This window comes from Rhinichthys klamathensis, unplaced genomic scaffold (genome assembly GCF_029890125.1).
Source record: "Rhinichthys klamathensis goyatoka isolate OS25496 unplaced genomic scaffold, OSU_Roscu_1.1 h1tg000487l_1, whole genome shotgun sequence".
Lineage (NCBI taxonomy): Eukaryota > Metazoa > Chordata > Actinopteri > Cypriniformes > Leuciscidae > Rhinichthys > Rhinichthys klamathensis.
Genome location: NW_026606974.1, coordinates 1,517,263 through 1,543,413, shown reverse-complemented (window position 1 = coordinate 1,543,413; position 26,151 = coordinate 1,517,263). Strand labels below are relative to the sequence as shown.

Sequence of the window (26,151 nt, the reverse complement as noted above, 5' to 3'; positions counted from 1 at the left end):
GTGCTGAAACTAGTCACTCGAGTGCTATGGATATAAAAATAATATGAGGCACTTTTTTTTTTTTTTAAGCAGAAGCAGCAGCCAACAAACAATCAGATGGCAAATATGAAAACTTTATTCATGAGCCTTCAGACAAACAAGTGTGTTTGTATTTATATTTAAATAAAAGTCTTCTCGCACATATATCCATGGTTTTTAAGAAGCGTAATTTCTTTTTATGGAGGACAAACTCTTCCGGACAATTTCAGTTTCACCACACAAAGCCTTTTTGTATGTTGCAATGGTGCTGTGCTAACAAAGACCAAAGGCTTGAAAATGCATAGTCTGCAGTTCAATTTGGCATTTCAGAGAGTCGGCACATTTGTGAATGTGTCCACCTCCATCGCCGCTGACTGTTGTGGGAAAAGAGATATGCCACAGTATTGTACCCAGAAAATACCCTCTTGTGGCGTCCGCACTCCCTCTAAAATGATGGATTATAGTTCGGGAGATTGAATGGTTTCTCTTTAAACTCCAATGCTGCCAGCCACCACTACTTTGTAATATTCATTAAACAGAAGTTGACGAAAATACGGCAATTGTTTCAAACCATGTGGTGTGAAGTAAAACAGAAAGGCATTGTTCTTCCAGAACAAAATAACAAAGGAAAACTTGTTTTGTGATGTGCATGGCACTGAATGCAAAATTTGGATCCATTTATTTTGTACACAAAGGCACTACGATGACCAGTGTCCGTCTTTCCTGGATCCACAGTGGACCGTATGCTAAAGCATTGTCCCTTCAACAAGGAGTGTCTTCAAAATATTCTGACTTACAGAACTTGACATGCAGACATAAACTTTTTCAACTAAAACAAACAGGACTTAAAAAGCATGACAACGTTTATTGCTGTCTTAGTGGTATTGAATCCTTCAGTTTTCTTCTCATTGTGGATCCTCCTCATTTTGATCTTGGCCAGTATCTTCTACACCTTGTCCATTCCAGGATATCCCATCCTGATCTTCTGGAAGGGGGGCGTAATTCGGATCTTCTTGAGGCGCGTCAAACAAAAATCGACTGCAAAACATCACTGAATAGTTCTGATTTTGTTTGTTTCTTGTGTTAAAGCCAAACAAAATGATAAAAGAAAAAACTTCATAGTAATTTATAATCATACTCACAAAATTCCAGGAGTGGCAAGAAGCTTTCTGCCTCCTGGCTGGTTAGGAAATACATCCTCCAGGAAGTAGTAGATGTGTCCTACACCAATGCCTACACCAATACACACACACACTAAAGTTTACTATCCAAAGTTTTTGAGACCAGTCAGATTTCAGCATATATACTTTAAATTGAATTCAAATTAAATCCTGGTCTTTTGAACTTTCTATTCATCAAAGAATCCTGACAAATGTATCATGCTTTCCAAAAAAATATGAAGCAGCACAACTGTTTTTAACATTGATAATAATAATAAGAAATGTTTCTTGAGCACCAAATTAGCATATTAAAGTGATTTCTGAAGGATCATGTGACACTAAAGACTAGTAATGATGCTCAAAATTCAGCTTTGCCATCACATGAATAAATTACATTTTAAAATATTTTAAAATTGAAAACAGTTCTTTTAAATTGTTAGAACTTTTTACAATATGTCTGTTTTTGATCAAATAAATGCAACCGTGATGAGCTTCTTTTTTTTTGTGGAAGTGACAAAAAAAAATAGACCCCAAACTTTTGAACAGCAAAGTATACAATATATATACATTTATAACAACTTCTGAAATGTATATACACTTCAACTTCAGCTACAAGTATTTCAAGTGAATTTTGTTCATGCAAAATCGCATCTAAAGTCATCATGAGTATTTCAGGACAAAAGTTAACATACCCAAAAGATCAATGACAATGGAGTTGCCCAATAACAATGAGAATCCCATGAGCACCCAGGGAAGGAATGGGGCCTGGAAGTTGAGAAGGCCAAAGAAGTTCATGCGGATGTAAGGGTTCCTTCTACTCCAGACATAAACCAGCATGATAGTGAAAGCCTGTCCTAAAAAGAACAGGTTGGCAAACAGACCAAAGAGCTATAGATACCGAAGTTAAAGAAATTAGAAGGATGGAAGACTAAACTTCATTCATTACTACAATTAACTAACCTGAAAAGATTAAATGTTCCTTAAGAAAAAACTTTATATTGACATGTCTTCAACCTGTGGAAGTCTATTCTCTCCAAACAAGAAAATAATTGGTCGTATGTATGACATAAAAGTCACAATCATGAGATAAAAAGTTTAAATTCTGAGATAAAAAGTCAAATTTATGAGATAAAAATCCATGTCATGACATCAAGTGTATTTTGTATGACTATTTGTGACAATTATGAATTTAAAATAAAAGCACCATAAAACATCACAAAAGTTGTCCATACAATTCATCTACCGGTACTTATATTTCACAGAGGAAAGAAATACACTTCAATGTTTGGGGTGGGTAAGATTTCTTTTTTTTTTTTCTTTTTTTTTAAGTAATTAGTACTTTTATTCAGCAAGGACACCTTAAACTTACAGTAAAGACAATTATAACATAAGGTTTCGATTTCAAATAAATGTTATTTTTTAACTTTATATTCATCAAAGAATCCTGGAAAAAAATGTATCACGGTTTCCACCAAAAATTAGTAAGTAGCACAAAAACTTCTTTCAAAAACATTTTTTAAAAAATCTCACCAACCCCAAACTTTTGAATGGCAGTGTACTACATATACGTTTCAATTTATTCAACCAACATGATGTATGTTTTGGTGAAGAGATGCATGCTTGACTGTTCTTCATGTGATGAATGTTGAAGGATACGGTCATAAGAACACCACCGAACAGGAACATGTAGACAAAGTCTGCCGTTCGCCCACGGAAGGAGCCTTCCTCCAGCATTCGGCAGTACCGATATCTGCTCAGTCAAGGACAAAAACTCAGATGACCTACAGCTGCACAGGAGCCAAACGGCTGTTATGCAAAGCAAACACATTGTGAAACTCTGAATGTGTGTTTGTGTGCACTTCCTGAACATTTCACAGACAACCAACAGAGAGAAATATTCATATTGATCAAAGAGGATACAAAAAAATCATGTTGAACAAGAAACTGAATCCAAGAGGTCCAAAAAATAAGAAGTTTGTGATCAGTCGCCATACCTACATAAAGCAAGAAACATGAATATCAAAACAACATACTGTTGTTAAAGTTGTTGTCATGAATGCAGCAATGTTTCAATGACATTTGGGAACTAACCTGGTATTTATTTAATATCAGGTCAGGGTTAAAATAGAGTTGAAACGGTGTGATGAACTCCAGTTGCTGTAATACACAAAATAATATCAAGCAAGTGATAATAACCCAACAAACACAGAACGTTGGCACATGCGAGCACGTAGAAAGCGACGTTGCCATAGTAAAAATGCAACGTGCCACAGACGTTGCCACAACGTAAATGTATTGCTGGGAAGATCAAGTGGCCATGAAAAATGAACCTTTGGGTAGTTGACAGTATGACAAGCAATCCGTCAAAAAAAAAAAACACACACACTAATTTCTAATTATTGTAATACGTTACATTTTATGACCTCATTGTTTAGAGGTTATTTATATTATTAACACATTTAAAAATTCAAAAAGTGAATTTACAGCTGAAGTTAAATAGGCTATTTTTTCACACGGATGTTGGTTCTTTAAGCATTTACACTGACATTGAATCTTTATGTGGGGAAAATAACAATTTTGAAGACATGTTGACTTACTGTCATCATCAGCATGTGATACTATAGTTGTTCAGAAATGTAAATACACACGGGTTAGGCTATAGGCTACTTACCACAGCTGCAGTTGTCAGGACGCATGCAGTGGTATATGCTCGCGTCACGGCAGGGATCTGCATGTACTCTTGAGTGACGCTGTTAGCCATAATGTTTCTCCGGCGTATCTAAACTCTTCTGCACACTTTCACTGTGTATCCGTATAGTCAGCTATATATCTCACATCACATTTCAATACACTAACAAACAATCGATCGGCTAAGTGTGGATAGGCTATGCATCAATAGATGCATGTCCGCGTTTAGTGTTAGCGTCAACTATTTATTCTTAATGGTTCATAATGTTTGTGTTAGGATATGAGGGGCGGAGTGAGGCATCCAGGCTTCATCAGTCGCTTCAGCACCTCCACGTGTTTAAAAGCAAAATTCTCTTGTTCTTCCGTGGACCAATGAGATCGCACGGTCTCGCTGACGTGATGTAATGAATATTGGCGTAAATGTAACTGATCAAAATGTTGTTGTTTTTTTAATGTAGAATGAATAGATTATACAAATTATGTTTTGAAAAATGTATAGGCCTATATTTGTTATATATGAATAAAATGTAGGCTATTATATTAATTTTCATGACACTTTGGGCATAACTTTTTCTTGTAGCCTATTTGTTTTCGAATGAATGAATGAATGAATGAATGAATGAATACATTTGCAAATAAAATTACAAATAAAACTATAAATATAATTATGAATAAATCTACAATTATAAACGAGTGGATCACAGAAAGGTTCGGACAAATACGTGGTCTGAGAATATTTTAATTGTACCAAAATACAACACACATTTTATATAAAATTATTTACACAGTAAATATGAAAAGCAGAAGAAAATAGTGTAAAAACTAAAAAACTTGAGAAAATATAGAAGAAGAAAAATATACACAGATGATGTGGAAAAAATTCCAAGCTTGTATATTTAGAAAAAGGAGATTTAAAACATTGTCAGTGTCCTGCACTGAAGAGTGCCAGTTTGTCTGTTGGTATATTAGTCTAGCATACAGTCTCAACATCATAAACAAATGTTTATCTGTCAAGAGTTTGTGTTCTTAAAAAAACATTACAAAACATCCTTGTCTTTCCATTTTCTCTCATTTAAAAAACAACAACATTTGAATAAGAGAAACTTAATCTCTAAATAAGTGTGAGTGAGTGTGTAAGTGTGAGTGTGTGTGTTATTAATTAACACAAACTGCACAGTTTAAGATACAGTACAACTTGCAAAGAATTGTAAAAACTTAGAGATAAGAGTAACGGACATTGCAACTGGTGCAAAGATCCCTGACAAATGTTTAGCACCTTATTTAGCACCTTAACAACAGGGTATTTATGTCTTCTTACACAGTGGTTGCTTGATATACAACAAATACAGACATAGCTGCTCGTGGTTCATAAAGCTCAGATGTGCAAGATTTCCTGAGAAGAAATTAGATTAATCAGACATTTTTGAGGTGAAGGAAAGAGAAATGCCCGGGGGAACAAGAACTTAGGTTACATAGTACAGTTCGTCATCATGAAAATGTTGGGAAATTTACACTGTATGCTTCAAACCAGAGTGTGAGAACATGGTGAAAGAGACAGAAATGTTTCCTGAGGGTTTATGGCATGTTACATCCAAAGAAGTCTGCACCAATGTAGCGCGGGTAACCTTCCAAAACCTTACGCTGAACTGGGTCAAACTTCCAGTACTGTCGGCGACTGATGAAGATGGCAAAGCCTGTAGAGTATAAAACAGTTTTACACGAACTCGCAAGAAAAAGCAATAATGGGAAACGGTTTTGCATTTATAAACTAATGTATTTTATAAATTATAAATTGTAAAGTGAGTGTGCACAAGTAGTATGTCATGTAACAAAACAACTTGATTCAAAACAATTGTCACCGACTGCTGCTGCTGAAATATCGCCCTCTTCTGTCAGAGGTCTGTCACACTCACCAATTCAATTTGTCAGAGCAGTGACAAATCAAACGACTGCCTATGATGTTTCTTTCCAATTCCCTCTCCTGGATTGAAGCACCATAATTTTGAAGCAAATCAATGTGAAGCTCACCAAAATAAGAAAATGACCACAGTACAATTGTAGTATACTGAATTAAGAAGCTGAGTGCATTTATTCTGTGAACGTGACCTGTTGCATCTTTTTGAGTCACTTCGACCCACAAACATAATTTGAGTTTTATACACTAAGTCTTAGTATAATGCAGAAAATGACCCTTTCTGGGTCAAAGTGACTCAAAATCATTGAAGTAATTTCGTTCATATGTCACATACGTTCATGTGCAGCTTCGGTTACAAATAGATTTACATTCCATATGATTGTTCTGAGATTAGAGATGTCCGATACTGACAAAAAAAAACAACGTTTTGGATACTTTTGGGGGGATTTTGTTGATAATGATCCAACATCTTTTATGTTAATTCTTCCATTTAATCAATAAATTCAATCGGAATAAGACACAATCGGGCTGTTACCAATCAAATCAGTATCTACATAATCCATCTTTTAATTGCAGAGGTGGCAAAGAATCTGCGTCTGAAGTGGCATTTAGATCTATTTACACAGACTGTTTAATGCAGCTCAAAAAATCAGCATCCACCTTTTACAGTTCCTCCTGAACCAGAACAACAAGCTTATGCTGCGTTCAAGCCATGTCCAAGCCACTTACTACTCGGAGCGGTTCACGTCCTCAGACTCATATTTTTTAAAATTAATCTACAGCAGTCAGGTGGTACAAGTCAGAACTCTGTAAGATGTTTACAATCATTATTATTGTAATGTTATGTACCACCAGAGGGTGGGTATTTTATGCTTTCAAAGCTAGCTTGCTATTGTTTGCCTCTCTGAAATTGCCTACCCTGCCTTTAATTCAAAATGATTGGTTCAAAACGGCTGATTCATTCAGAGATGATGCAAGTGATTTATAAATGGGTTATTGAATCAGTCACTCGATTAATTTAAAAACGCACAAACCTTCAATAAACTTTCTTAACTTATGAGACCTGATTTCTTTCTTGTTAATATTAACATTCACTGATATGTATTAAAAAAGGCTGAGCTGGAAGTACCGTGAGCATCCTGGAAGGCAGCATCAATCTCATCAGGGACGCCCCACCAGTCCTGCTGGATGCTGCGTGGGAAGGGTGTGTCCACTCTGTTGTCTTGGGGATCCAAACGCCAGTAGGTTCCTGACTTGAAGAAGTATGTATTGAGGTCGTGGTGCTCCTTTAAGCGCAGTGCAGCCTGAATGTGCGTGACAGGGAGGCCTATAGTCTGCAGAGGGTCCGGTCCTGTTATCTTGTGCTCTGCATCAAACACCCAGTAGTTGGAACCTTACACAGGACACAAAGGAAAGAGTTTGTTATAAATATGACTGCATTAATGTATGATTTTCATTCAGTGATTTTAATTCAGTGTAAATATATACACAGGGGCAAACAAGCTTTACAAGATAACAAGTAAACAGACACACCTGGGGAAGACTAACCAACTGGAAAAACTACAAAACTACAAACATGGCCACAGGAACAGGACACAGGAATGAAAACAGAAACAAAGAGAACTAAGAAAACACTTCAACATAAAAGTCCTTCAAAACACAAGACAAAGAATTGGAATCATGACTATTACATTATGTGAAAAAAAGTTATTACATTAAAAAATCGTTATCACATTATGAGCTCAAGATTTTATTACATTTTGACTAAATTATTATATTATAAAAATATAAATACCCATCACATTATTATTTGTTATTACATTATGAGTTGCTACACTGGGTGATAAAAAAAAAATTACAACAAAATCCTGATATGTTTAGCCTTTCGAATGATCAATATTCTAAGACGGCTTAATAAATTAATAAAATATAAATTAGCATATAAATCAGAATAAAAATGTACTTTATAGCCCTCTAAAGCTTTAAAAGTACAGAATCTCAATAGTATGCAGACCACAATATGGCATGTTTAGACTTTTTATGCCGTTAATTATGAAAAAGTGAATTTAAGACATTGTATCTATAAAATTGTCAAAGTCAGTCACGGGTGCTCCCTCTAATGGTGAAAAAATGAAGTACATTTACAGCATTATAATGTACCCCATGTTTGACTGACTGAACCTATGCTAGTCTAAATGCACTGAATTTCAACCAAATTCTCAGTATTGTAAAGCTCAGTGAAATTCATTCAGAGAAAGTACCATCTAAGCTACAGTAACAACCTACAGTGTATAATTCTGTTTAGATACTGCAGCACTGCACAACACAAGTGCATTTATCTGTTGTAAGTAGCATTTGTTCTACATGGTCATATTTTATCATGCCCTGCATTAGAGGCAAAATTCAGGATGCTTCATATATGGGTCAAGGGGAAGTACCGCACCACCAGTCACCATAGATATGTATATAACCAGGCCTGTCTGATCCTGTCCTCCAACCACAAATCACCACAGTCAGCCACCGGTGTTGCACTCACCCACCTTCAAAGAACCAGATATTGCCCTTTTTGTCTTCATAGGCGGCGCCTATTTTCTCTGGAATGCCCCTCCAGTGTCGGGAGGCCAAGGCAGGGTATCCCGCCTGCAGACGGCCCTCCCTGATGCGCCAGGCATAGCTGGCCTTGAAGAAGAACAATTCCCCACGGATTATAGACACAGCATCGAAATCTGTGTGACAAGCGTCAGGCTACAGACAATGACAGCGGGAGAAGAGGAGATGAAATAACGGGAGTGAGAATAAAGGGAGCATATAGATAAACTAATTTAAAATACTTCATATTTTAGGAATATTCGTGGTATAATCCAATAACAAACTTGTAATACAATAATAATAATAATAACATTTATTACCACAAAGAAATTATAATTATGAACTGTCCCTGGAAAAGGAAACGGAAAAATTGAGGTTAAAGTGAAGCACTTACAATGGAGATTAATTATTAATCACATTAATTCAGTTAAAATTGGCTTAAATCATCATTTTAGGGTTTAAGTTGTAAAATTGGATATAACTTCACACAGAAAAGGTTAGTAAATGTTTTTTTCACACTAAAATGTGATATGTTAACACACAAATTGTTTATGTCTTATGTCTTATGTCAAATCTTATGTCTATACTAATGAAATAATGAGTATTTTTAACATTAACCGATAAGGTTAACCTAAAGATTATAGTAATAAAGATTATGCTGTTGATGTTGCTGCTGACATTCATTTAATTCTTTTCAATGTTAATGATAATTTCTCAAGTGTAATTGACCGCAGATAAACTGTGAAGCGGGATGATGCGTTCAGTGACTCACTGCACTGGTGATAATCTCATTGGTTTCCATAGGGACTTGGGGCGGGGCTTGCGGTCGGGGGCCGTAGAGGTATTGGATCCCTTTCTTGTCATCCTCACTGAGCTGGAGAGGATAGGAGAAGCTGTAAAATGGGGACATGATGGCCCCAGGCTCCATAGAATGCTGTAGACCCAGGACATGGCCAAACTCATGTGCTGCCACCTGAAGAAGGTCTGTTCCTGTAGGATGACAAAATAAATTATGCTTTTTTTCACACAAATCTGATTTGGCTTTCAAATGTGATCTTAAGGAATGATTGTCATTTTGTTTTTCTAATCCCTTCTGATCCGTCAATATCCGGTGCTTCTACATCAGTTTCTGAAGTAATTATGTAAACGTTAGCAGGATGCCGAGAGGCTTTCTTATCCAACAGCTGAGTGTTGCTCTCAGTGTGGAATGAGAGACATAAAACTAGAAATTTTGCCCCTGCTTATGTCTGTCATGACATCTCACTGAGGTGCTGAACTCAAAATGTATTTTAAGCAACATTACACATTAAAACAAAACTTGACGTCACACACGTCACACCTCAAATTATTAAAATAAATCTTTTTTTAATCGGACTGATCGGTTTGAAATGTGGATCATGTTTGAGATTTGTGTCAGATATGCAAAAAAATCGAAAACAATTTTTTCTGCTTGTCTACACAAAGTCTTAAAGCGAATCAGAGATGAATCAGAACTTTACAGGTAGTTTGTATAGGTGTGTTGAAAGCATAATCTATGATACATTGACTGATTTACTGCTCCCAAGAATGTGTGTTATCTGTTTTAGGGATTTACAGTTTTCCAAGAAAGTGGCAGGCAGTGAAGCGGTAAGATGAGGATTTTATCTTTACCACTTACCAAGTTCATTGCCCACCGTCCAGGACTCATCATAGTCAAAATGAATGTCTCCCTCCCGGTGCGTCCTTGGGAAAAAAGCATGAGCCAGGATCCCACCAGGGCCATCAAATGGCAAATTATCACCATGCCAGTACCTAATATAGGATATAATATAGTAATAATGTAAAGTTTCTCCATATATTCATTTCTTCAGTTTTATACCTAAAGACATACATATGAAAACATGAAATTAAAATGAATATCAGGGGTCAAGAAAAAGCTATTATTCTGCTATCTTGAGATTGCATGTCCAGCAGAATGCTACTGTACTATAGTATATTGTACTTTACTACACCACTCTACCAGTTGGGTCAGTGAGATTGTTTTTTAACCAATACTTTTATTCAGCAAGGATACATTGATCAGAAGTGACAATAGAGACATTTATAAGTTTACTAAAGTTTTCTATTTCGAATATACGCGGTCCTTTCCACAAAAATATGACGCAACTGTCTGCAACATTCATAATAATAAGAAATGTTTCTTGAGCAGCAGATCAGCATTATAGAATGATTTCTGATCATGTGACACTGAAGACTGGAGTAATGATGCAGAAAATTCAGCTTTGCCGTGACAGGAATAAATTACGTTTTAACATATATTCAGTTAGAAAACAGATAAAGAATAGAAAACAATTGTCAAAATAATACAATTTTTACGGTATTTTTGATCAAATAAATGCACCCTTGTTGAGCATAATAGACGTCTTTCAAAAATATGAAAAATTCTTACAGATCCCAAACTTTTGAACAGTAGTGTATGTTATACTGTACTGTATATACCATATTATACTGCACTGTACTGTACTATACTTTATCATCTATACATTACTTGTTTTTTTCTTTATTATAATGTGCTGTTCTATACTATCATTCTATATTATAGTTATACCGTATACTATACTAATACTTTATCTTGTAACGCTTGTATTATTGGACACTTTGTTTGCAGGATAAAGTAATCAAGGATGACAAATACATCTATGGAGAGGGTATTTCAGAAATAACTGTAAAAGAGAACATGATTTTGCATGGTACTGCATTTATGCCAGAAGAGACCTAAAGCAAAAATTACAAAATTCCCAATCCTTCACTTTGTTACTTTGTTGCATAGTGAAAGGTGTTTTTATTTATTTATTATTTTTTACCTTGTGAAGTCAATGACTATGTCGGCCTCTTGGTTGATAACCTCAGTAAAGGTAAGAGGTGTGACATCACTCCAGACCTTGAGAGCTTCCAGTAAAACTCGCCTCACTTTATCCTCGCTCATCTGCCACGGGAAGCGCTGGATTCTAAACACAGAATTTGATAAATGCTCAAAGTTTATCAACAAAAAACATGTGATCACATTTTCTCCTGCATAAACACACTGTGTTTCATTCCACCAGTCTTTCACTGCTGGACCACCAACCGACACAAACCCACATCAGAGACCACCAGTGAGTCGTCTTTATTATTCATCACCATAGGCATCTGTCTGGTTAACATGTCACATGACCTCATAATGTGCTCTGATTGGTTATTTTATGAGCATAATTAAACTGCGGTTGTAGTGGTATTATGTGTGCAGCTTTATGACCCAGTTCTCTGACAGAAGCAGAACTCACCAGGAGTAACTTCAGACACCGTATCATATCAGACTGTTCTCAATCTTCACTTACAATTTGGGCATGATTAACTTTTTATTATAGTCATGACTCATGCACACAAGTGTGAGCACTTAATTGAGCATTCTTCAAATGTTTGCGTTGAACAGCAGTAATAATTTGTGTAGCTCAAGTTAACAGGAACTTATAAAAGCTGTTTCTACTTGTATCAGAGATTATTTAGAAATGCGCATTTTAATAAAGGAAGCCAAGCTTTATCAGAGGGCCCACACACCTGTCTGTGTCATGGAATGTGTCTTGATTCATTCAGCCCCTCCGGCTTAGAATTTATGATACCATTTTTTATGCTTGTGTTCTTGTGTTTATGCTTTTCACGTGTCTGGGGTTCTCAGAAGCGCAAGTCGTCATAGGTGGGTAAACTTCTATAGCAGTGAATGGAAACTACAACAAATATATTTTTGTGGTCTTATATCCTCCAATAGCAACAGAAAAAATTCACAATAGCATGACTTATGTTCAGTTTGAGTCTTGTTTTCTTTGTTTCTGTGTCCTGCCTGCCTGAGTTCTCATTAGTCTCCTTGATTAGTCATTCTGTTCAGCTGTTTCCTAATTAGATCCCTTTGTTCCATGTATTTAAGCCCTGTGTTCTCCTTAGTTCTTGGTCCGTTCTCGTTTGTGTAAGATGTGTTGTATTTCTCCACATTCTCCTGAGTGTGAGTTTATTTTGATTCTCCTTCGTTGTGCGAATTATATTCACAACCATTATGTATATATATATATATATTATATTTCAATGTAAACATCTAGTTTATCTTATACTGTCCCATTCTAATCCACATTGTACACACCCTTGTACTATTCAGCCATAAAACTGTTACACAAAGAACAATCCAGAGCGAAACGACCATAGAAAGAAAACAGTGACATTCTACATCTTCCACCGGATGCATCCACACTGTGCTGCCTGTGAATAGATTCTTGTACAAATGTGGCTGATTACTTTCTTTTTCAAAGAAGGACCTTTTCTCCCTTACAGGTCTGACTATAATGCCCCTGCATTCCTCCACATAAACTGCTTGCTTAGGTATGATCAGAACAGAGATAGAAAGTGCTATCAGCGCACAAACATTACTATTAATTCAGATATTGAAAAAATTGGGGAAATGACTTCTTTGTTGAAAACAAAAAGGCTCTGAGACACTCCCTGCATCAAAATGTCCATACTATCCATCCTAAATAGTATGTGAGAATAAGTGTGTCCCAAAGCATAGTATGTTGAAAAGAGTATGTCAAAAATCCCCGGATGGTCTACTATTTCCGGTAGATTTTCAAAGTGTGGATCCGTGCTCACTCTAAAGGCTAATATTGCCCACAACCCATTGCGCTCTGGAGGAGGAACTACAAACACAACAAGTAAAAAGTGTTAAAAAACTACAAAGAAGGTTGGATATGCGTGGCCGACGGTGAGAGGTTTAGATAAAGGATTGAGTGAGTTTAACCTGATAAAAATAATAATAATTATGTTATCCGTGTTATATTTCATCTGCAATAACAATGTGAACTTTTATCAAGATTCGTTTTGCCATTAACTTTTAAATGCATCATTATGCATTAATATGAGAAGAGTTCTCTGCATGAAAGACCCGTGACTGCAGATCAACGTGCAACTGCATTTCTCTCCGATACGATAAGAAATAATAATGAAATGAAATGTGGAGGATTTTAACTGTGACTAGATGATTGACAGACCAGTTTACTGTGACAGGGTGCGACAGAGAGCAACTGTAAAAGACGCAATTGTATGACGTGATAGTATGTCCCAAGATTGTGCACTCTTTTGCTACACACTCAAAAGTATCTACTTTATCTACTCTTCACAAGGTTTAAACAAGGTCCAGATCTTTTCAGTTGCTGCGTCTCTCAATTTGCCTACTTATACTACGCCCTAAAAGTATGTAGTATAAGTATGAGAATTGAGATGCAGCAACTGAAAAGATCTGGACCTTGTTATTCTTCACACACACACACACACACACACACACACACACACACACACACACACACACACACACACACACACACACACAAAAAAGAAGTTCAGTGTTGTTAAAGAAAGTAAATGTGTTGGACAACAATCATCAAAACAATAAAAAAGACCCTGGTATAAAATGTGTGATTATAATAATAATAATTAAATATTTTAATATTAATAATAACAATAATAATTGTGTGTTTTATTTAATAATAAGTATTATTACTATTATTTTATATTTGGCAAACGCTTTTATCCAAAGCGACAGGAACAAAACCAATTTCTCATAGAGCCAACAATATTCATTGTATACAATTCTAGAAAGCTATCAGGATTATTATTATTATAATTATTATGATGATGATTATTGTTTTTGCTAAATAATAAATTATAAAACATGTAATAAATAAATAATTTTAGGGGATTTCAACCAATATGGGATCACTGTTATTTTAGTATCACTGACTGAGATACTTATATAGTTTTTATTTCATTTTCATTTTAGTTAAAGTTTTAGTAATTTTGTTGTGTTGTCATTTTTTGAAGGTTTTTTTGGTTTTGTTTTCAAAAAATATGTCAATATAGTTTAATTTCAGTAAAACTTTTATTTTTGTATCAAGCTGAACTAAATTAAAGGAAGAAATGTTGCCATTAAAGTTGTATATATTTTATTTCCGTTAACATGTATTTTAGTTAACTATAATAAAACTATAATAATCCTGGATGCAACATGCCCCCACACACTTTTAATCACTTGTTATTATTTAGCTATTATTGATATTATTATGGAGTGAATGGAATAACAGGTAGGTCTTAAGCACCTACTGAATATTAATGAAATCATACAATTAATATCCATGATGTTATATATAATACATGTAGTTTTCTTGTACACCTTACTTGTAAGTGAGGCCAGTTTTTGGCCAGCGTCCTCCAAAAATCACAAAGCGTTTCTGCCGGGGGTGCCTGCTGAGATGCACCTCTCTCTGGTCGGGGTAGTCTGGGACGCCACAGCGCAGTGGACCTACACCCCCGGAGCTGTTCCTGAGCGGCTCACCCTTTGCCTGAGGTTTAATGGTGTCCTGAGGGTGGTGAAGGTGGACCCTGTCTCTCCTCTTCTCAGAGAGCAAATGAGGAATCTGTGGCAAACTCTGTTATGGAAAGATGGAAGACCTGCATGAACTTATTGGTAATGGACAACAATGGACAGTATGTTGTAATGCTCTTGTGAGTGTAAGTGAAGTTTAACGCAAGCTCAATGAATTGAATAAAGTTGACCCTACTGTTAACAAATTTGGGGTTTAAAGAAATGAAAACTTTCATTCAGCAAGGATGCATTAAATTGATCAAAAGTGACAGTAAAAACATTATAATGTTACAAAAGATTTCTATTTCAAATAAATCCTTTCGAATAAATGAAAGAATCCTTTTGTTTCCACAAAAGCAGCACATTTTTTTAACATTGATAATAATAATGTTTCTTGAGCACCAAATCAGCAAGGATCATGTGACAAAAATTCACAGGAATAAATTACATCATTTAAAATAGAAAAAAGTTATTTTAAATTACTCATAACATGAGTATTACTGTTTTTACTGTATTTGTGATCAAATAAATGCAGCATTAGTAAGATTTTTTTCAAACAACATTTAAAAATCTTACCGACCCCAAACTATTGAACGGTAGTGTACTACCTGTTTTTTTTTTTTTTACATACTGACCCCTTTGGCAAGGACATTCAACAGTTCATGATAATGAACATAAAGTATGTTAAGGAACATTAAATAAAAACAAACAAGCCAGGCCGACCTAATCTGATACAAAATGAAAAATCGTGTTTTTCCCATGGTTGATGCTGTTTACTAACTGTAAGATATGATTGCGGATGGACTGCTTAGTGTCCCTAAACATACTTTGGAGGAAATGGCTGTTCATTAACATGGGCGTTAAAGACAGAGAAGAATGCCTTGGGCAGCACTTTGGTGCTTTTAGCCAGAATTTTTGAGGCATTTATAGAGGTTTTAAACTTCAGGATGTTTCAGCTTTCATTTACAGTCTTGCCTTTTACCCACTTTTACCAACCCCAGATGTCTAAATAAATACTTACATAATATCATAAGAACCAAAATGTATTTCAAAAAGTGAAAAATGTTACAATTTGAAGATTTTAAGTTTTTACAATGTGACTTTTATGTTATCTTTATGTCTTCCTTTGGACTAGAAGAAAAAAGCACAGTCCTGACAAGATTGTTGGCGCCCTTGTTTTTTTCCCTCGACTGGTTTACAACATATTATAAAATGTTTAGGACTTTTGCAAAGAAACGGCAAACAGGCTAGACGTTTTCCCCTCTGTGACCCTGTGTCTCTCTCCCAGGGACGGAGGCTCAGCGGTGACTCCTCATGCGTGAGGCAGAGCTGCTATATTGGAGACAATGCCCAGCAGGAACTATGGAATGTGCCCTGGTCTCTGAGCGAGACTTTCTACCAGCACACTGATTTCAAGCATGTGCACAGACAGTTCAGGTTCATTCTGCTCTTTGTGTTTTGGATTAAGTTGCAGGTATTGCTTACTGTATACTTAATACACTTATGGGTCAATGACAAATAAGGGTGTCCACAATAAAGAAAAGAAACATTCTAGTTTAAAATGCATATGTCAAGTTCTTAGAAATGTATGTATATCATTTTTTTCAGCATGTTGCTTTCACAAAATGCACCTACAAGTCATGAAACATCTATATTCACAGAAATATTCTTCTATCAGAATATTCTTCTTCTAATAATATTCTAAAAGTGTATGGCATCATCTTTTTTCATTTCAAATATTTACGCTAAGCACTTACCCTCAATCAAATGTCATGGACCAAACTGGCTACAAAGTGAAATTCAAAGCAGATGCTTGATTAAATGTATTATTTTCTCAGTTGTTTATCTCATCATAACATCTGACAGCATCATGACTCCTGACCTATCAGTGGGAGAGATCGGCCATTACCCTGGAATAATACACACATTCCACATCTGGCCCACACAAAGATGAGGTGCTTTCTGCATTGTTCATTTACAATGCATGTTTTTAGAACTCCAGTTCAAAGTTTATGTGTGTATGACCCACTTCTCAAAAATGGAGGGCAAGTTTGGACACATTTGACTATACTATGCAGGGGGGAATGAAGTCAACACAATAGGTCGCTTTTTCATGTGTGTAAGTGTGTGTGTAATCTAAAGAGAAAGCATTGCCCAAGGTGCCTTGATGTTCTGCCAAAACACAATCCCCAATGTTTAAGCAGTTTATTTCATTAAATGTCTGCTGAGATTAAAGCAACAAATTTGCACTTTATATACACAAAATGGAAACCAAGCGGCCATAGAAAGGAATGCTATGGTTTACTGAAGTTAATGGAAGTAAGATCAGAGTGAATTTTGAAATATGTGTGAGAATGTAGCTGTCCACTTTTATCAACCCTGTTTAAATGAACCGTCTGACCCTAGAGCTACTGAAAATACCTTTTAGAGTGGGATCAAAATTCTGGGTCAGTGGTTAATGGGTTCACAGACATCAGACAGGGAGAGAAAAACTTGTCTCAGAGAGTTTGAAAGCTAGCCAACAATGCTTTCTGATTCATTTTTTAATGCTGGAAATATTTAGAGTCAGCGTTTTGCCTGTATAGTTCGACTTAATTCATGTTTCAGATACGCCCCCCAGACAAAGCCAAGTTATAAATGGTGCTGTCTCCTTTCATGTGTGGTTAGATTTGCCAGTGGAGGTCTATGCTTGAGCCTCACTCGGTCACTCCCATAGGTACACAGCCTGTCTCTGCCTAGAGCTCCCACGTCCCCCCGCCTCTCTCCTGTGTTCACACATGCTTTTAGCACAGGGGAAATATTGATAAGAGGACCTGACATGGTGCATCTGAGTGCATCTTGTTTGCCCCTATGTGCTGTTTTCCAGAACTATGCCCCAGGCCTAGATTACTGCAAAACACCAGCAGAGATCCCCAATCCCCAAATTCAGGTTAATGATATCTGACCTGTTCAGAAACCTTTGTTGAGGAAGATTGATAAGAAAGAGTGATATTGTGTGAATATGGGACCATTATGTTGCAAAAAAATGTCAGGTTCTTGTGTTGCATAATGGATGAATTGTTAGGATTTTTCTCATTGCTTTCAACTAACTGAGAGTACAAGCCACTTTCAGTGGCAAAACGGTGATTTAAAGCTAATACTTTAAAGTGATTTAATCCTTTCACCTCTTCCAAACAGAGTCGACTGTAAGTAAACCAATTTGCAGGTTGATATTTCAGAAAAGTGTAAACGGTAGTTCTGTGGTGCTATTAAAGCATTTACTGTTTGCTCCAAGGAATATTCAGGGTTCAATGTCATGCTCAATTGGCAGCAATTGCTGCATGATGTTGAAAACCACAAAAACTAATTTCTACATTTCCGTCCTTTTCTTTAAGACAGAAGCAAAAATATGGGTTACAGTTAGTCACTTACAATGGAAGTGATTGAGGCCAATACGTAAACATTAAAATATTCACTCACTGCCTGCGTCCGAAATCGGATACTCTCTGTGAATAAGTTATTACTTTGCGACGGTTAAATAAATATGCTCTAGTATGAATATGTGTAGTATGAATGTAATTTTGTCATTGTAATGTGACCAACCAGTGTCAGTTGCATCTCTTCTCTGTCATTTAAATCTTCTCTTCCGTGGCCTCATGGGACAGGAAAGTGTCCATGGATGTGCACTTCAGAATCTCACCAACAGTTGTAAGTCACCCGGATACTTTTTGCATATTGTTTTATGAATAATGTGAGTTTGGATGTGCAACTCTTTTCACTAAATGTTTTTCGCCTACTAAAGTAAGGAAGTATGCATATTCGTATGCAGCCAGTTTCAATAGTATAGCCACAAGACATAAACTATATGTGTGTTTTAGTGCAAAAAAAATCGCTGACTAACCTTTACTGTGTACATTTATGACTAATTAAAAAAAAAAAAAATCATGGCAAACATAATGGTGTAAACCCTGAAATGACCAAAAAATGTACAATAACTTTACAGTTCAAACTGGTTTTAAGAGAATTAACCTTGATTTATGATTTTTATAAAGAAAACAAGGAACGAGTGTGGTGGTCACCATTATGTCACAAATGCAGTTAATTGAGTTTAACTTGAACTGAATCCATAAGCATCCGATCTAGCCCAACACAGCAATACTGACTCAACTAATGGTGTGAGTTTTGGAGTGGGGCTATCTGTTTATGCAACCACTGGAAGACGTAGGACTGTTTGGGAAAGATGTTTGGAAACAATTATTATTTTTCTCAGTTTGATGACTAGTAATGCAAAAATCCCACACTTCAGATTTAACTCATAAAGCAAGATTATTTCAGGAACAACTGAGTCGGCCTCCTTAAAAGATTACTACTTTAAGTAAAAATTAAGGTAAAAGGATCATGGTGTATGTTGGAATATGTATGATTTAGTATATTTACACATTTATCAAAAGTACTTAAATGAGCCTTTTGACCCTATAAATACTTTTTGGATGGTTAGAGTGCAGGATCAAAGATCTGGGTTACTGTCCAATCTGGTTTACAGACATCAGACAGGGAGAGAAAAAGAAAAGCTAATCCTTACACCAACATATCACAACTCTTCATGGCAAGATAAATGAAGCTTTAAAGGATTACCATTTGAACAAATATTCACAGGTAAATCCCCTAGAAGCTGCAGCTGACTTTGGGAGTGATGAGCGGTCCAGTGCAGGACTAAAGGATACTTTCAAGTAGCTTTCGGTGATAAGCTCCCAGATACTGTTTATGCACCAGTGCTCATGTTAAACTTTATCCCCAGCAGCTCAGTCCTCTACCAGCTGTAGTAAATGTTTCAAAGTTTGGATCAGTGCTTGAAGGATTTTGGCACCTGGTTTATTCACATAAACCTATTTTCTCCCTCACCCACACACACATATTCCTGCTCTGGCACATTCAGGAAATCATTATCATGCTTTCCTTGAATGACCCCGACAAAATCACAGCAGGGGCATTTTCCCAATAAGTTAAGGGTGAGTGAGCCTTATAATCTTGACTAATATACGTAAACCACAATGTTCCTTTGTGTTGTGATGGAAATGCTGTTTGGATTGCAGGTGATTTCACTTACACTTCAGAGGCTATGTAACTTTTGGCCCTCTAGTGGTTTGTTTTTGTAATTTTGTGAGTTTGGCTTCGTCTCTGCTATTCTAAGCGGATGATGGTTTGCGGTGTACCCTTGGTTGCTGGTGATTTTTTGAGAGCGAATGTCATTACATTACATTACGTTGTGACATCAAAACTCCTTTCTTCACAAAAAAAAAAACATCCAAAAAAATAAGTATTTAAGGCACTACCACAAGTCTACTGCACAATACACGCACTATAGGAGCCGGACCGGACAAACCTTTTCTTAATTTACGGACATGACGTAAACACTCACTGACAAATTGCACAAGTATACAATTTCCCATATAGTCTTAAGTTAAGAATGATCTAAAAGAGATCATTTCAAGATGACCAAACAGATAAGGTTCTGAGTTACATTTCTGTTATACACAGTATATAATTTCATCATACATAAAACTTTATTAAAACTTAATAATATAAACCTTATTGAGGCTTTATTTTTCCCAAAAAAAATTAATGAACACAATATATTACATAAGCACCTACAGACCCAATAAAACTGCTCTTAAATAGCACAGTCCCAGTACAGGGGTGTACTAGGACTGTGCTCCCCCCCCCTTTTAATATTTTATATCAGGGCCAGTGGCTTGTTGTGGGTCCACTTGAACTAAAAATGTGAAAATAATTCTTAACCAGAATGATACATGACAACTTTTATGTTTCCCCATGTTCAGGCATTTAAACTTAACTAACATTAAACTAAATTGTAAATTACATGACTCCTTTTAAATGGTGAAAATATTAAACTGCATATATTAACCTCAAATAAACTGTATAAATGAACTGTGTACTAGAGTCTCCTCCTTTGCCAATGTTTTCCGCTCCCTGTGGGTCAGACATTAATGTGAATGGGACTGGGATGTGAAAATAATAATAATAAACAAAGCATTTTGAATGCCATGGCTGACAAACTACACAATCTATTCTCTCTCAGCAAGGGAAGTGCATGGAAACATGGGGCCAAAATAATCGTAACAGGAACAAGGACAGTGCGGTTTCTCTGAGCAGGCTATCACATTCCCTAAATTCTCTCTACAGTAGGCTATGCATCAGTGTGTGTGTGAGAGAGGGAGTGTGTGTCCCTCCAGATGGCACAGAAACACAAACTTGCCCATGCCTGCACAATCCCTCGCTCTTTTGTCATCGCCGAGGGAACAAACTGACAGCATATATAAATTTTACACCTGAGTCATCATAAACACAACACTAAAAAGCCATTCTTCAGTACTCAGAATATGTTCACAGGTTGATTAGGTCATTTTAATAAGCAAACAAACACTTCTAATGTGTGGCACAGTAAGGTTGTTAGTACATTTATGGAAAATACAGCATTTAATGGCAGTTAAACAGTTAAAAGAGATAAACTTGCACTCATTCTTTACTAATCCTGAATCAAAAAAACGTTAACAATCCCAGATGAAAATGACAGGTTCTGGCTCGTAATTGTAGAGGCTTCAGACGACGTTTTACAATTTATGGTTTATGATGATATGTAGCCTATAACCCATATAGTCTGGTAACAAGCCAAAGCTCAACAAATTTTGCTTTGTTGTTTCCCTATTTGTCATGTTGCATGAAAGTAAAATAAAAAGCATTTTGTTAGACTTTATCAAGTAAAACTCAAACTTTAAAACTTTGTGGCAAGTTATAACGGTAAAACGTAAAATAAACAGCAGGCTACCGATTTTCAAGAGCTGGAACGAAACAATAGGCTACATCAAATGTATGAAATAAGAGTACTGGCATTAATAAACTCACCGGGGGCTCTTTGTGCTTCATCAGTCCTCGCCCCCCATGCAAAGGCATGCATCTCACGGTCAGGAGCACATGCAGAGCGAAAGCGCCTGACAGAAGCCCGGAGACCCGCATCCTCCTCCTGTATCCTCGAGCTCCACTACTGGAAGTGGAAATGCGATGGAAGGTAGCGGTGCAAACGACTCGCGCAATGCCTGTGCGACTGCTGCTGCGGAGACTGCAGTCATGTATATGCAATGATTTCTTTGTTCTCTTTCCCCAAATACACCGACTTTTTTTCTGGGCCGGAGTGACAATATTGCCCTGTCTCACCACGTGACTTTTAACTCTTGCCTCTGAAGAGAGCTGATCAATAGCCTGTAGCCTAATCTAGTGCATACAAAAACTCCCTAATTTGGTCAGATTTGGATAAATACCAAATGTAATTTCCACTAGATCTGCGTGTTCTCTAAATGTTTAACATTTTAGGGAAAGACTAATATTTTTGATGTAGCCTATCTAAGATTTACAGGGGAACTGTAGAATAATCTATTTGGTTAGCGCTATATTGTAAAAAAAAACATTTGTACAAATACATAAAAAGGCACATTTGATTTGATTCTCCTCTTAGCCACTAGATGGCACAAAAACTTGCTGCAGCACTTTCCTAAACATCCGCGTTTTTACGATGCACATGGAAATGTGGCTGATCCTTGACACAATCGCGGGCAGCGATGCAAATTGATTCTATGCTAAATTTATCGAATTTTTATTGTTTAACAAAAATTATATAGATTCAAGTAGCAAATGAGAATTGCCAAAATTATTGAATAGGCAATGTAAAGTAGACTAACTATTTTCTATGTTGCGCTTGTAATCATTCTCAGCTCTACAGAGTCCTGGCTGTTATTTCATAATTGCAAGCAGTTATGCAGAATAAAATGATGACAAGGGAATTAAACTGTGGAAGGGCGATTCAGCATGTGGCATCCTTTACATCAACACACAAACCAATGATGGTCACACACTCCATTCCAACCACATAGGTTAAGTATGACACATAACGAATGACACACTCCCAGCTATAACAGGGCGAGGGGCTGACCCAACGGTAACACTCTCATAAAGAGAAAACACAAATGAAGTAGTAAAGCATATTATAACAGTATACACACACTTGTAAGCGTTTAACGCATGCAAGCACCGAACTGATGAATAAACAAGTGACATCTGTCACTAATGTAAAGCGACAAAACAAGCGCACAAACAGCTCAAGCGTTTTTGCTAAGGCTGGAAATAAATGCTCCAATCAAAGCAGCCGAGCCAGTGCATCAGAACAGAGTACCCAACCTATTTTAGGTCTAGAGTAGGTCGGGTCTACTCTAGGTAGGCCTACCTAGTCTATACCGGACAGAGTTGAAACCACACAGCTCACAGAGAAGGGTGTGGCCAGTCGTTGCAAACAGCCATAAACAGATCAGCTTACATATCCTGCACAAACAAAACATGTGGTGCAAAAGAGGGAATCTCACGGTTGTAAAATCTAGCAAAGTTGTTCTAAGAAGACCAACGGGCCACCGAACAAATGTCCTGAATCGACATCCCTTTATTCCAAGCCCATGAAGAGGTAAGTCTCATTTTTAGAAGCATATGCCAACGCTATAGCTTCCACAATCCAGTGAGACAAGCGCTCTTTCGAAAGCGGCAGACCTTTACAGCAACCTCTGAAACAGACAAACAGCTGCTTTGACAGTCTAAAATTACTAGACCTGTCCACATGCGCAAACAGGGCATAAAGGATGTGGGACAGACATGGTCTCCTGAGGAGCAAACGCTTGAGCTTTATAACCTGTGCTCTAAACGGCGTAGACAGCACTTTGGGCACATATCCACGTCTGGGTGTAAGTCCATACAAGCCGTGTCAGTAGACAGAGCATGGAAATCACCCACTCTCTTCCCACACACAGCAAGTAAAAGTGCCGTCTTGAATGAGAGCACTGTCAGCTCCATAGCATGCAGCGGTTCAAAAGGTGGCTTGGAAAGTGCGCTAGCACCAAAGACAAATCCAGGCAGGTACCAGGTTAGGTAACAGCCGCCTCGCTCCTCTCAGAAACCCTGCCACCAAACTGTGATTACCTACTACGCAACAATCAATAGGCGAGTGAAAAACTGAAATGGCAGCCACATACACCCTTTAGAGTGGATGGTGCGCCACCGTTATCCTGTAGAACAGTCCTGTAGAAACAACATAATAACAGACATAGCTGGTCGATGGGCCCTCATTTTTCACCTTACACCAGGATACGAAGACTTTCCATTTTAAAGCATAAAGGTGTCTGGTCGATGGGGCTCTTGACCCTTTGTGGCACATTCAATGCCTACTCCTTGCACTGACTTGCCAGACATGCAGGTCCTATAGCTCTGGTCTGGGGTGCTATATAGTGCCCATCGCTTAAGACACCAGGTGCCTCCATAACAGTATCAGCCATGGGGGAGCCACCAGAAGTTCCCCTAGTTCTGGAAACCATGGCTGGTTTGGCCAGTTCGGCACAACCAGCAGCACAGTCTCCTTTTCCTCCCTGATCTTTTGCAGCACCAGTGGCATGATCTTGACTGGGGCAAAGGCATATTTGCCTTTCTGCCTTGGCTGGAGGAACGTTTCCTTTTGTGGGTGGTCAGGAACCTCCTATTGATACGGGCAGTCCATGTTCCTGGCCGTCAGAATTGTGGCGTGGAAATGCTGTCAGGGAGTGGCTACATCCTCAAACAGTCTAGATGATTTGGAGCCTGTTTGGAGTAGCAGAGGTCGAATTGTTCACCTCGGTAAGGAACACGATTTGCTCGCTGTTCTTTTCACTGGTGAGAAAAAGGGATCCTTTATCAACTGGCAAGGGAACAGGTGGGTGCAACACAGCAAGGTGAACTCTTTTGCTCGCCGGCTCGCTGTCTACGTCGTAAGATGGTCTCCTCCTCTGACCACTCCCATCAAGAACACGGCTGAAGCTCAGGCACTGGCCTTACTTGGGTGGAGCCCCTGTCTCTTATGGCACTTTTCCACTGGGTGTTACGACTCGGTTTGGCACGGCATGACACGACTCGGCTCGCTTTACTTTGGCTCGGTTTTCTTTTCCACTGGCTGGACCCATGGCTGGTTCCGGGTCCTTCCTCGAGCCCAATGAAACTGTAGTGGGTGATCTGTCCTGGCGCTTAGATGAACACTGCGCAGAGGAGGATCTCAAAGGCACTGGAGGAGCTGCAGCCCTTTTAGGCAGGAAATGACTCAGTGCCTTGGACTACTTTTGGGCTTCGAGGAACTTCTCCGAAAAAGAACCCACAGCGTTACCAAAGAGGCCATGGGGGCTTATGAGCGTGTCCAGTAACTGAACCTTCTCCGAGTTCCTCATCTCCATCAGTGTCAGTGCTTAATCGTGCTCAGCACAGTGCTCAGCGATGAAGATGACTTTTACCCACAAGCGGTTGGGCCCAGGTGAGCTGGCTCCTTGACGGGTGGCGGTGTGGTGTATCCCAAGCGGTCAGCTCCGTTTAAAGAAGAGAGGAGATGCAATCCCGCTGTCTGGGCTCGAGCCGAGTAGGGGAAGTGCCAGGACCGTGAGATCTCATCCTGGACTTCTGGTTGAAGCATATCCATCCTGCTCTTTGCTGGCTGCTCCAGAGGTGACCAGTTGAAGCCCAGGTCCTTAACGGCCTCTGTGAGAATTTTCAACTGTTCCTCATCGATAGCCGATGGAGGCTTTTCAGTCACCTCACTACAAGGAGGCCTACTGCACGTGGCTGCCTCGGCCTTTCCTTCTGAGGCTCGATGGTAACGGAAGGTGGAGGCGAGGAGGCAGCCCGTGCACAGTTCAGGATGGTAGAACTCCTTCCACTGACCATCATTTTCTCACAGAAAGAACAGTCAGGCCTATCCAGCACTGCCTCTGCATGACCACAGCCCAAGCAGAAAATACACATATCATGCGCGTCGGGGAGCTCAATAGGTCCACTGCACGCACAACACTCCTTGATGTACATTGTGTCTCTTCTGGGTAGCAGAAGGGGAACAGCAAGTGAATGTGGCGTCCTCTTAGAGTGTCGTCAACAGCAAGAAGCAATCCAATGCTTGTTTCTTGAAGGAGAAAGATTCTGAGGCAACGTCAATGAGCGCTAAGCTAAGCTTGTGTGCTCAATCGCCATTGGCCAGTAATTTTTACTTGCACAATGCAATCAGGCTTTGGTATTCGAGGGAGGAGGGGGGTGCCCTATAGCGTTAGCACGCAATGTCGAGAGACCGACTCAAAAAGATAATGGGGAGATATCGCTCTGAATTTGAAAAATCCACTAATTTTTCCATTTTTTTTCTAACATAATTTATTGTACATTCAACACCCAATTTAAGTTCATGCATAATCAGACCATGCATGACTACTAACTATAAAAAGAATTAAACTCTTCTTTTAGTTAACAGGCTTTTTTTATTCTGT

The 26,151-nt window shown here is 38.0% G+C and overlaps 2 protein-coding genes across 2 annotated transcripts; both read right to left on the bottom strand.

Annotated features, from left to right (window-relative positions):
- Positions 1–97: 97 nt before the first annotated feature.
- On the bottom strand, positions 98–4,139 carry derl3 (derlin 3). Its single transcript, XM_056237457.1, has 7 exons — positions 3,850–4,139; positions 3,270–3,335; positions 3,099–3,172; positions 2,835–2,928; positions 1,871–2,066; positions 1,161–1,251; positions 98–1,056 (listed from the first exon to the last, which is right to left on the bottom strand). Exons 1-7 carry the CDS (start codon positions 3,937–3,939, stop codon positions 924–926), a joined length of 744 nt encoding a protein of 247 aa, XP_056093432.1. The 5' UTR covers positions 3,940–4,139; the 3' UTR covers positions 98–923.
- An 835-nt stretch (positions 4,140–4,974) lies between these two features.
- On the bottom strand, positions 4,975–21,948 carry mmp11a (matrix metallopeptidase 11a). The gene is made up of 8 exons (XM_056237451.1): positions 21,695–21,948; positions 14,605–14,855; positions 11,214–11,357; positions 10,028–10,161; positions 9,143–9,360; positions 8,322–8,526; positions 6,911–7,174; positions 4,975–5,560 (listed from the first exon to the last, which is right to left on the bottom strand). Exons 1-8 carry the CDS (start codon positions 21,803–21,805, stop codon positions 5,442–5,444), a joined length of 1,446 nt encoding a protein of 481 aa, XP_056093426.1. The 5' UTR covers positions 21,806–21,948; the 3' UTR covers positions 4,975–5,441.
- Between the last annotated feature and the right edge of the window lie 4,203 nt (positions 21,949–26,151).

Bases quoted from the DNA above. Each gene is read 5' to 3' on its own strand.
- derl3 (XM_056237457.1), bottom strand. From the start codon at position 3,939: ATGGCTAACAGCGTCACTCAAGAGTACATGCAGATCCCTGCCGTGACG. The intron at 3,173-3,269 runs GTTAGTTCCCAA...TGCTTTATGTAG, and splicing joins TGATATTAAATAAATACCAG to GTATGGCGACTGATCACAAA. The intron at 2,067-2,834 runs GTATCCTTCAAC...CGGTATCTATAG, and splicing joins TCGGTGGTGTTCTTATGACC to CTCTTTGGTCTGTTTGCCAA.
- mmp11a (XM_056237451.1), bottom strand. From the start codon at position 21,805: ATGCGGGTCTCCGGGCTTCTGTCAGGCGCTTTCGCTCTGCATGTGCTC. The intron at 9,361-10,027 runs GTAAGTGGTAAA...GTCATCCTACAG, and splicing joins GACGGTGGGCAATGAACTTG to GAACAGACCTTCTTCAGGTG. The intron at 5,561-6,910 runs GTACTTCCAGCT...TATACTCTACAG, and splicing joins TGCCTTCCAGGATGCTCACG to GCTTTGCCATCTTCATCAGT.